Source organism: Engraulis encrasicolus, chromosome 21 (genome assembly GCF_034702125.1).
Source record: "Engraulis encrasicolus isolate BLACKSEA-1 chromosome 21, IST_EnEncr_1.0, whole genome shotgun sequence".
Lineage (NCBI taxonomy): Eukaryota > Metazoa > Chordata > Actinopteri > Clupeiformes > Engraulidae > Engraulis > Engraulis encrasicolus.
The window spans coordinates 1419625-1432812 of NC_085877.1; the positions used below are offsets into that span (position 1 = coordinate 1419625).

General features: G+C 43.6%; 1 protein-coding gene across 2 annotated transcripts in view; it reads right to left on the reverse strand.

Annotated features, from left to right (window-relative positions):
- Window positions 1–13188, reverse strand: part of acox3 (acyl-CoA oxidase 3, pristanoyl) — a 62451-nt gene continuing 49263 nt past the window's right edge. For both annotated transcript variants that reach the window (XM_063187104.1, XM_063187103.1), the window contains one exon: window positions 1–1249. In XM_063187104.1, the coding sequence (XP_063043174.1) occupies window positions 1130–1249 (120 nt within the window). In that variant the 3' untranslated portion in view covers window positions 1–1129. The remainder of the gene's footprint in view (window positions 1250–13188) is intronic.

Below are 13188 nucleotides of genomic sequence, written 5' to 3' on the forward strand. Positions count from 1 at the left end.
GATTTGCAGTTTATTCATCTAAATAAGCAAGATTACATTTTTGAAAGTATTAAATCGATCTATTATTTATACAAAATATACATGATTTGTGACACTTATGTTTACACACTTTACATTATTTCCAAAATGAAATATAATTAGTGTAAAAGCAATTAGCACATTGTTAAATGCTTAAAAATAATGTGTGTTGCTGGTGGCACAGGAAAGTGATTGAGAGACCATGGCCTACATCTCCTCTCTGAAAAACACGTTTTATGCTGTAATGAGCCTAGAGAGAGAAGACCTGAGCTCTTGTGCCTTTTTTGGCTCTAACACCAATTAAAAGAGCAGTAAATCTAGCTGGGTCATTCCCATATAGCCCAATCCCAAGTTGCAACTGATCTGGGTACAGCTTGCTTCCGGTATTATCCCTTGTCACATCTGATTTGAGCACAGCGATATAGAAAAAAAAGAAAGATAGGAAAAAGTGCATTACTTTAGACTGATAACAGAAAACAAAAAAAGAGAGACAGAGTGGTAGCTTGAGTTAGTGAGACACTGAAATATAAAGACACAGAAGGGAAGAAAAAAAAAGAAAGGTAAACTTGAAAAATGTATAACATAGCAATGATCTTCGAAAGGCGAACACAATACCACAACTGGTAACGTCTATGTACGGATTTGACAAGACCAGGTAGATACCAAATAATTGTTGACCAATCGTCCAACTGACAAATGTTGCACACATTCTTATGTCCACACTTTGCGTGCAACCTATTGCACCCTACACCTGAGGTCTTTCTTTGAACATGTCCACTGCATATGACAGTATGTTGTACATGTCCAAAATGTGTGTGTGTGTGTGTGTGTGTGTGTGTGTGTGTGTGTGTGTGTGTGTGTGTGTGTGTGTGTGTGTGTGTGTGTGTGTGTGTGTGTGTGTGTGGTGTGTGTGTGTGGTGTGTGTGTGTGTGTGTGTAGAATTGTATGGTTTCTATAGTGTGGTTGATTGGTGTTTTCTTGTTTCAGTTGCACATTTCGAGCTTGGGCAGTCACCCTCTGCAATGTCCGTGACATGGTTGACAATTGATTGACAATTGAGTACACTCTGCCTTTGCCTTTCCAATGGTAGCCATGCCGAGTGTCCGTCAGTCTACAGCTTGGCGCGGAGGGAGCCCACGTCGGGCTTGTCGGAGCAGAACTCCTTCCACCAGCCGGCCCGCTCCAGGACCTTGTCACCCTGCATCACCGTGGCCCACAGGTTCTTGTAGAGCTGCAACACGACACAAGAGAAAAATCACGACTCAGATTAATGAAAAGAAAAAACTTCATAAGGATTGGAGCAGGCCTCACCCAAACAGTTTTTCCTTCTTTTTAGAGAGCTGACCAAAGTAAGTTGTAACTGAAGAATAAGGGGGTGAGGGTGGGGGGAGGGGACTTCCTGTTGCTGATGTTTCTAACCAAAGTTATGGTTATTTATGCCTCTTTTCCACTGCCGGTTTTCTGGTAGGCCCACAGCTCGACACAGCGCGACTCGGCCGCCACTTTTGGCTTTTTGATTGGGTGCGACACAGCTCAATGGAAGAGCAAAAAGTGGTGGCCGAGTCGCGCTGTGTCGAGCTGCAGGTCTACCAGAAAACCATCAGTGGAAAAGAGGCATTAGAGTGAGGGTATTGGAAACCATCTCTGGAACAAGGACACTTCAGCTATAGATGTGTAAGGGGAGATAAGGGTGGGATTCAAATCTACAATCCTGCGAAGGCTAACTCCCCAACTCCCTAACCATTAGGCCACGGTTGCCACTGTGACAAAGCACAATCTCCACATCGCTGCTAATTGTTTACATTGCACTAAGGCACTTAGCACGGTCTGCTTAGCACACTGCTGCTCCATAATTTGGCCCACATTAGCTGATCCTGGTAAGTCGTGCTGCTATCATCAAAGAAATTAATCCTACCGCTAGTAGTTGACCACGAGGAAGTAGAAACAATTAATTACTTTGTATTCACGCTGTATGCTGCTAGACAAAACACACCAATTCTAACTCCACCTAAAACCACATCCGCAGATGAAGGCTATAGGACTGCTACAGTTTAAAAAATATATATATAGCTGGTAGCCCATCAATTAAGACATTATTACATTACATTGCACTTAGCTGACGCTTTCATTCATTCAAAGCGATTTACAGTTATTATTTAGGGTATTGGTTACAGTCCCTGGATCAATGTGGGGTCACTTCAGCCATGGATGGAGATGTAGGGAGAGGTCAGGGGGGATTCGAACCTGCAACCCCTAGATTGAAAGACCAAGTCTATAACCATTCGGCCAAGGCTGGATTTTTTTTGAATGAACTGAGTGTCCGGACCTGAATGTTACTCCCTCTGTTTGTTCCACTGAAAGCCAGTTTAAGACACTCGTATTAACACACTCTAGAGAGCAATTTAAAATGCAGTTTACATGAAAGCACTTCAGCAGCATGGTCTGCTTCTGGGCAGTAAAGTGACTCAGATTAGTGAATAACTCCCCTCTGAACTCAGATGTGACGAAAATGGTGAAATATCGGCAGCAGAGTGAAAGTTCAAAAGAAAGCTGGGCTTCATCAAATATTAATATGGTTGTTAAACACATTTTTTCACGGAATGTTCTCACAGTCACAAGTCAAAAGTGTTGACATAACAGAACTCACAATTTTACTATTTGCTAGCTGTTAGCCAACAGGGGTTCACCAATACAACAAAATCCCCTGTATTTACACTCTCTGTGCCTAGACAAAACACACAACCCACCAGCTCCACTTAAAGCCAGCTCAAGCCCACAATTGCGTCCTAAGAGCAAGACACTCAATCGGCGCCTAGCGGCCATGTAAACACGTTTCCGCAGGGGTAAACAATAAGGACACAAGGCTTCGCAAGGTTGAGGGCTGTTGCTAAATGCTGAGGGTGAGTGCTGGCGGACTACTTGACTGCCATGATAAAGATCTAGCCCCCCACTTAAGAAACTGGGGCCCTAGAGTTTAGCCTCATTCACCAGACCAATGAAGGGAGGATGGTGGAGAGAGGGCAAAAGGGTGCACTTGCAAGCAGAGGAAACACGCATGCACACACACATGCACATGCAAGCACACACGCACGCACGCACACACACACATGCAACTTTCTCACCAACTCAAACACACAGCCATCAACATCTGCATAATTTCTCTTTTTTCTAATCTCTCTCTCTCTCACACACACACACAAAGGCCAACTTGTGAACTCACACCTGCTCCTCTGATGTTTTAAAGGCACAATAAAGAAAAGGTCAGCCTCAAGTACATGAAGCAAGTGCCGGCACAACGACCCACACACACACACACACGCACGCACGCACGCACGCACGCACACACACACACACACACACACACACCCACACACACACACACACACACACACACACACACACACACACACACACACACACACACACACACACACACACACACACACACACACACACACACACACACACACACACACACACACGGACGGACACACACACAGGGACGAACGCACGCACGGACACACACACAAACACCCACGCATGCACGCACACAAAGACACACACACACACACATACACACACACACCACACACACACACACACACGCACACACCATCAGGTCCCAATCAGACGGTCCCGGGCGTGCTGTGAAAGAGGGAGGGAGGGAGGGAGGGAGCCATGCCTTATAACAGGAACTCGGACAGGGAGAGCAGCCAGAGAGAAGTGTCTCACAGTCAGTCGCCTTTCCAGTAAAATACCCACCAGCTCACAAAACAACTGCGCACTCAGTGTGTGTGTGTGTGTGTGTGTGTGTGTGTGTGTGTGTGTGTGTGACCTATGGTTTTGGGCTGTCAGTGTGCTTTAATCCTTTGTGTAATAATGTGTTTACTCTTGCCTTTTATACTAAGTACAAGTCTATGTGTGTGTGTGTGTGTGTGTGTGTGTGTGTGTGTGTGTGTGTGTGTGTGTGTGTGTGTGTGTGTGTGTGTGTGTGTGTGTGTGTGTGTGTGTGTGTGTGTGTGTGTGTGTGTGTGTGTGTGTACTCGTGACTTGATCTGGGAGTGGGTTGTGTGTGTGTGCTCTCATCCCTTGCATCTTTGTGTGCGGGGGTGTAGTGATACAAAACCAAGTGAAATAATGTATTTACACTCGCCTTTTCATATTGCGTGAAGGACTGCAAGTCTTGCGTGTGCGTGTGCGTGTTAGGTGTGAAAGAGTTCAAGCCTGTGTGTGCGCGCTCAGTCTGAAACAGTGCAAGTCTGGAAGCGAGAGAGTGTGAGTGTGTGTGTGTGTGTGTGTGTGTGTGTGTGTGTGTGTGTGTGTGTGTGTGTGTGTGTGTGTGTGTGTGTGTGTGTGTGTGTGTGTGTGTGTGTGTGTGTGTGTGTGTGTGTGTGTGTGTGTGTGTGTGTGTGTGTGTGTGAGTCCAAGTAAGACAAAATCTCTGAATACAACAGAGACAATGTGTTTGCACTCCACTGTCAGTATGACTAAAGGTGTCTGCTAACCTTAAGAGGTGTTTGTCTAAGTGACTAAGCACTTTCCCCTCACCTGCCCGTCTGTCTGTCTGTCTGTCTGTCTGTCTGTCTGTCTGTCTGTCTGTCTGTCTGTCTGTCTGTCTGTCTGTCTGTCTGTCTGTCTCCAGGTGCACTTCAGGTCTTTGGATTAACTTTGTATGAAGGTCATGCGAGGTCATCTCTCTCTCTCTCTCTCTCTGCAAATGCCTCAGTGGTCTGTTTATCCAACCGACCACAAAGTCTAAATCTGTCCGCTTGTCTGTCTGTCTTGTCTGTGTGTCCACATGTGCTTCAATGTTTGGCAAAACTAGATCAAGCAAATGCTACTGTGTGTGTGATGAGTGTGTGCGTCTGTCTGTGATTAGACTAGGGCCAGAGAGAGAGAGAGAGAGAGAGAGAGAGAGAGAGAGAGAGAGAGAGAGAAAGAAAGTCTGTGTCTTGTTGCGTATGTGTGTCACTTCCTCCGTCTGTGTACCGTGGTGGACGTCTCTGTTTTGTTTTTGGCCTGGCTTCTCCAAACATCCCCCACCCCACACACACGCAATACCCACTGTACTGTTGTGACAAAGGGACACCCAAGTATGTCTTCTTCAACCCCAGACAGAGGCTCTGGCAACCACAGGTCGAGTGTGCCTGGCAGCTGTTGCTGCTGCATCACGACTCAATGTGTCAGGATTTGACACACACACACACGCACGCACGCACGCACGCACGCACGCACGCATGCACGCACGCGCGCGCGCACGCACGCACGCACGCACACACGCTTCAACATACGCACACACGCACGCACACACACACGCACACGCACACACACACGCTTCAACATATCAGAATTTGGGGCAGCCGCAACCACACACTCGGGCGCACACACGTGCGCACACACACGCACATGCATGCGCGCACGCACGCACATACGACGTGATGTGCCATTTGAGTTGTGATGAGCGTGGCCACAGGCTGCCATGATTCACTCTGAGCCCACATGTCTGTCTGAGTGTCTGGAAGTTGGAGTAGTAGAGGTTGGCATAGTGGAGGTGCCACACAAACTTTAATAAAGCACAGCCCTCAGCACGAACTGCGACCAGGCCACATAAACAATGACATAATTCTGGATGACTTCATTTCAACAGTTCATTAAACTGTGTTTCTATTTGCAACTTTTAAATGTATCACTACTGCACATACCAACTCCTTTGCAATTTTCGTGGGGGTATGCTACCATGGCTATCGCAACTGTAATCTCAACTGTAAGCGAACTAGCGCTGTCAGCCACTTTCTCTGAGGGAGATGCAAATAAATTCCTCCACAGGCTACTGGTTTGGAGCAACCATCGATAAGACCACCCAACCCATTCCTTTATTCCCCTGTTAACTGAACTGGTGCAACATTGCCTTAAACACGGCCCATCAAGCTGTTAGAAATGGCCAAAATGGATGGGTTTCTCATATTGTTAGAATTTGAAATGTTGAGACGTGTAGCGTCAGAGGTAGTATGCGCTGTCCAAGGCCAGGGCTAAACTGTGCTAGCCTGGTCCTGACCATCCCATAATACTACCATTTCATTTCGTATTCATGGTCTGGAGGTTGTTTGATCTGTAGGACCATCTGTAGGATAAAATTACAATGTAGGACCGTTTGTAAGAACACCGGCCAAATTCTGCCGCTCAACATCGCTCCACAGAGAACAGGTACCACACGTAGTGCGGAGCCAAGTCTCTTGGCGAAAGTACGTAGGATGGTGCGCGAGGCTAAAACTGTGCTACAATAAACTTCATAAATCACACTGGGCCACATGTCTGCCTTTCTGGGTGTCTGGTGGTTGTGCTGTCACATAAGGCTTCACACAACACAACCAAACAAAACACAGCCCTCAACACTAACTACTCCCATGCACATTAAACAAACCAAATTACATAATTTAACCAAATTACATAACTTGGTTTGTGGATGACTTAACGTAATTTAACGGTCCATTTGACACTAACTCTGTGTCCTCCTAACCGCAAGCAACGCAAGCAAATGCACGCAACAGAATCTGTTCCATTACATTATTTCCTGTTCCTAACTGAACACGACTAAAAGCAGAGCTAGTTATTTTGTTGCACTGTCTGCTTCTAGTTTAAAAAGGTCATAACACATTGAAATTGACACGTGATGGACTTGGTGTTAGCATTGACAACATAGCAACGGTAGAATGTATGTATTCAAAATGGGCATGAACATTTCAGTGGTGCTGCATCAAGGCTGGATGTGTCAGGATTTGGGACAGCCCAAACAATCCATTTGTTAAAATTTGGAACGGCCCATTTGAGTTGTGATGAGCATGGCTACAGGCTGCCATGATTCAGTTGCCCACATGTCTGTCTGGGCGTCTGGATATGTCACACAATCCTCCACACAGCACAATTCATGTCTCCAAACGAACTACTCCCAGACCACACTTGCAAGCCAAAGTTCATTATTTGGTTTGTGGATGACTTAACAATGTATTTTAATGGTCAATCTGTCAATGTATTTAACATTATGTCTTAACTGCAAATAACTAAATAAAATTTAAACGACAGAATCTGTTCTATTGCGTTACTGCCTTATGTGAATGTGAATAAAAGCAAAGGGAGCAAGGCTATTTTGTTGTGCTGTAACGGAGGTAGAATCTACGGACTCAAAGTGAACACAAACTTTTAAGTGCTGCTGATGCTACATCAAGACGTCATGTGTTTGGGGGCGTTGTGGAGCACTGCGTTAGGGCACCCGTACTATACTGTATGTGGGAAGACTGTTCATGGGGACCCTGGTTCAAGTCCGGCCAGGGTTATTTCCCATCCCTACCCCATCTTGCCCTCTGATTCATTTTCCTCTCCTGTCAAATAATAAAGGCATAACATCCCCCCAAAGTATATAAAAATGCCAGGATGTGTCAGGATTATGGACGGCCCATTTGAGTTGTGATGAGCGTGGCCACAGGCTGCCATGATTCACACTGGGCCCACATGTCTGTCTGGGCGTCTGGAGGTGGTTGGCATATTACAACTGTCACACAAACCTCCACAGAGCACAATTCAGGGCTCAAAACGAACTGCTCCCAGGACACATTAACAAACCCAATTTCATTATTTGGATCACTGGACAACGTGTAGTATTTTAATGGTCCATTTGACAGTGTATCTAGCACTATGTCTTAACAGCAAGCGACTCAATCATATTCATGCAACAGAATCTTTTCCATGTACAGGATTATTATTTGTCGGACTGTCCAAACAGAACAGTGTTTTTTGTCATGCTGTCCGTTTACATTTTTTAAAAGTTCGCATTGTGTTGACATTGACAGCTGATGGATTGCTGGTTAACGCAGATATTCCCCCACACTCTGTATCTTGCTATGTATGTATTCTTTATATGTCACTTCGGATAAACGTGTCTGCCAAATGTAATATCATGGAAATATTACAATATAAGGATTCAAAGACAAAATGAACTGTTGAGTGCTGCTGCTGCTGCTGCTGCATCAAGACCGGAATTGGCAGGATTCGGAACAGACAGACACACACACATACGACGTGATGTGTCAGGATTATGGACGGCCCATTTGAGTTGTGATGAGCGTGGCCACAGGCTGCCATGATTCACACTTGCCCACGTGTCGGTCTGTCTGTCTGTCTGTCTGTCTGGGTGTCTGGTGGCTGGTTGGCAAAGTGGAGCTGTCAAAAACTTCTACACAAATCAAGACCAACTATTCCCAGTCCACATGAACCAATGCAATTGCATAATTTTTGAAGTGGAGCAGTGGAAAAGTTTTTCACATTGTGCATTTATGTAAGAAAATGTAGATGACATATACAGTAAGTACTGTATGTAAGTATGTAAATGACATACAAGTACAAACTAAACTAACAGTATGCACACTATCCAGCCCCAGCATGTGGTCTATTCCCAAAAATACATATTGTGGTACAGACCATGTTACTGTACATCACTATAAAGATTCTGGCATGACACAGCTGTCATAAACCTCAACATGACACAGACCTCAACACAACCTACTCCCAGCCCACATAAACAAGCACTAACTTATTGCATGATTTTTTTTACAGCATGACATTATTTTAACCGTTTATTTGACTGTGTGTCTAAATATAAGGACATTATTTTGAAGTGTCTCCCATATTTCTTTAATTCCCAGTCCTTCGAGATCCCTTTGGAAGAAAATGGCTACATAAATAAAATGTATATCACATCTACTACTACAAACCCCAACTCCATAGAAGTTGGGACGCAAGGTAAATTGTGAATGATAACAAAACACTGCCATTTTCAAAATGTCTGATACTTACATTAGATGGAGAACGGCACAAAGAAAACATATCAGCTATCAAAACGGACCAAAATTAATGATTGGGGGATATTTATGAATATGTAAAAACAACATGTCTCAAAAGAGTTGGGACGGGGACAACAAAAGGCAGCAAATGTCGAGGAAGACTAAAAACAAAACAAAAGACAACACTTGACAGTTAAATACATTAACCGATGAGATGATTTTATATAAAAAGCAGGGTTAATTCCTATCTTGGACATGATTTCACGAGCTTATATGGTGGGTGTATTCCTTGTCATGTTTTGCAATGTTTTCCTTTCTGTAGTGCTTACAGTGTGACAGATATTGACCAAAAGCCCGCCATTTTATCACCTGCTGGTCCTTCTGATGCAGTTAAACTGTTAAAACATAGTAGAGAATACAATCTGTCATTATTATGTGGCAGTAATTGAAGAACTCCCTTCAAGATACAATGCATGAGTGGCTTTAATTGCTGTTTAAAACCCAACATATCATTCAACACTGTATTTAACTCTACAGATGAGTAAGAACAACTTAACCAATGCACTACTGCACCCCATTGCCATCACGGAGGCTGACCTTTGAAGTTAGCACTAACGGGGGGGGGGGGGGGGCATGCCCACGAGTCCAGCCGGGGTCATTTCCCGATCCCACCCCGTCTCTCTGTCCCACTCGCTTCCTGTCTCCATCTCACACTGTCCTATCAAATAAAGCCCCCCCCCCCCAAAAAAAGTTAGCACTAACAGAAGTTGGATGGTCCATTTTCACTGTAGCACAGGATGTGCAAGACACTATTATTTTCAAAGAGAATTGACTTCTGCAACTTCTGCTGACTTCCGTAATCAAAGGACAGTTTCCCATGTCTTTTGGGTCTATTTCAAGTGAGAATGGGTGCATAGGAGAATGTTTCTGATTTGCACATATGAAGCATTCTTAATATGGGCAATTTTCAATAGCCGTAATTCTTGGAGTGCTAGAGTGAGACTACAGCCAATATATACTGTATTTCATGATGTCATGAACCTATACATTGATTTTAATGACAAAAACATGTCTTATATACACTCAATCATGGTAAATCAAAGGGAATTAAAAAATGTATGTAATAACTATGGTAATTATTCCCTCTGCATCTTTAATTCTGAGTGACTCAGCCTCTCTGTGATGGTCTTATACCTGGACACTCGTACTTTCCATCAGTACAATTCATTTTGAAACTTTCTTCTTTGTTGTTTTATCTTATTTGGATGTATTTCACATTTCACTGATCCCCATCCTAACTTAATTGAAACATGTTGCAGTTATCAAGTTAGAAATGAGAAATGTCCCCCAAAACAATATCTTTTCTCGGTTTTAAAACTTAATATGTTCTCTTTTCACTATTCTCCATCTAATGAATGGATACAATGTTTTGAAAATGCTAGCATTTTGATTTTATTCACAGTTTACCAAACGTCCCAACTTCACCGGAGTTGGGGTTTGTACTATAACCATGACAATATTTACATTCATAGTAGCAATACATGATGTTTGCCTCTTAGGAACAAACAAAGCAGAGGCTGTGGTGTTTGATCTGAAAGGGACTCCAATGATATCATTCAACAGGTCGTGGTTAAAAAACAAGGGGCTCAGCCCCCCACATATGGGGTTGCATGCCCATGACGACCCGGGTGCAAGTCCGAGTTCGGCCTGGGTCCTTTGCCAGCTCCCTCTTCCTGCCATACCCTCGATTGTTCTACTGAATAAGCAACGAAGACACAGAAGCCCTTAAAAAATTACACACACTTCAAATCAATATAAATTAGTGGTAAATTGTATCATTTACCATGATACAAAAGGGGCTTAGCGCGTTCAAGAGACAGCAGAAAATGTTAGTCGGGTGCTAATCTGTACAGGGAATGAGTCAAAATCCAAAGTCTTTTGTGCATTGTTACGTAGATGTTCACTGAAAATCATTTCATTTTCAAGTGTGATGAGCGTGGCCACAGCCTGCCATGATTCACACTAACCCACATGCCTGTCTGTCTGTCTGGTGGTGGTTGGCACATTACATCTGTCACAGAAACCTCAACACAACATAACACAACCCTCAGAACCAACTACTCTCAGGCCACATAAACAAACACAATTGCATAATTTCTTAACTGGAGATGACTTTCACACTGTATCTAATTGCAAATTACACAAAGGACTTACTATGTATTATGTAATGCTATACCATGTTACTATACATGCTTCTAAGCATAGGAATAAGTAAGGCCAGGGATATATTTGCTGTGCAACCGTGTACGAATCAGCGCAAATATTTGCTGCAGAGCTATCAAAGCACTACACTATGCACAATACTGGACGCGTTATCTAGGGGGTAGATAACCAACAATGCTACCATGAATATTTTCCACCATTATTTGACCCTACCCGCAACCTCAACATGGAAGATCGAAAGATCGACACTCGCGGTTGTGTCAATAATTTCATCTTGCTTGTGTTCAGATGTGGGCCGACTGTGATTCGGCAGAGACATTGTATTGACATAACCTGACAATATCTTGACCTGACATGGACTTTATCTGACACTTAACCCATAGCTAATTCTGGGGTAAAGTGTCAGTACTGTATTTCCTGAGACAAAGTTGCACTAAACTTCATGATTTAGATTAAGTGTAACAGTCCGGGACTCTGAACAAAAAAATAGCAGCTTTAAGAGATACATTTCAATCAACATTTACTCAGGTGCCAGAGCTGTTAAAACAGCTGTGTTAAATAAATGAACTGCCATGACTGTGGATTCTCATAATATTTAATTACTTCAGCTCAAGAATGAGGCCGTTAATTTGACTTCCTCCCATTTTTTTCCGCTTCTCTCCAATAACAGTGTTCCCCCAGTCGTCTCTGTTTAATAGTTTTGTATCTGAGGAGTTTTTTTTCTCTTGTGGACACCTCATCATCAGGTCATATTCACCACGTTTCTGCAAAAGGCTTTCCAGAATGGCCAGAATTCTCAATAACAATAAAATTAAATTATTTGCTTCAAGTGATGCATTTTTAGTTGATTTGAAACGGCTAACTAACGTGACAGTGAATATCTGCTGATACATTTTTAATTACTTCAGTTTAAGGAAGGGGGTGTTAATTTAATTTCCTCCCATTTCTTTTCCCTCTGTCTCTGCTTAATAGTTTTGTTTCTAAGGACAGTTTTTTTCTTGTGGACATCCGATTTGAGCTGTTGGAGCAACATACAGTTAAACCAGACCCTATCTGACCCAACATGCTGTGCAACTAATGGCTCAGGCCATAGTCATGTCCCGAATGGACTACTGCAATTGCCTCTGGGGCAGGTCTACCTGCTCGTGCAATAAAACCACTGAGGATCATGGTACAGAATGCGGCGGCATGTTTAGCATTCACTCAAACCAAAAGGCATGTCCGTCTTCTATTCATCCAGTTACACTGGCTATCACTTGCTGCCCAGATCAAGCACAAGGCCCTGACCATTGCAGACAAAACGACCTCAGGAACGACCCCAGCTTATCTGAAGGACATACTAAGGTCGTATGTTCCTGGAAGAGGGCTATGCTCCTCCAACACAAACCATCTGGTCTTGCCGCCTGCTCGCTCTAACCGATCCCTGTCAACACTGTTCTCTGTCATTGTCCCCCATGGAACAAACTCCCAGATGTCTAGAAGACTAGATACATCTATCTCATCCCCCAAGAAGCAAGTATAAAGTCTTCTCTTTGGGAACTATTCACTGCACTAATGCTTGAGCTGACCCAGTCCCGGGATACTCTGTGGCATGTTGTGTGTGCAAATGTACTTCATAAAAAAACACTAACGCTACTTGGTATCTGCACTTTTTGTTCTGTATGTCCTGTGCACTGCTAGTGTTGTATGACGATGTCCTCGCTTGTAATATTGCCAAATGTAATGCAATGCAATATGGACACCTTGTGATCATGGATTGCCCTGCAGAAGCCTTTCCTGAATAGCTCTCTTAATAACAGCACAATAAAATTAGTCAAGAAATCCATTTTGATCTGATTTGAAACAGCAAACTAATGTGACTGCGTAATTTCTGCTCATATATTGTTAACTACGTCATCTTAAAGATGGGGGTGTTGATTTAATTTCCTCCTCAGTTATTCCACCCCGTCTTTGTTTAATAGTTTAGTTTCTAAGGCGGGATTCTATTTTTTCATGTGGACACCGCATCATCAGGTGATCTTCCCCACGTCTCTGCTGCAGTAGTCTTTCCAAAATGGCAGAAACAGCACTGACATCAGTTGTCTCCATTAAAAACTGGAGCACAGGACAGGAC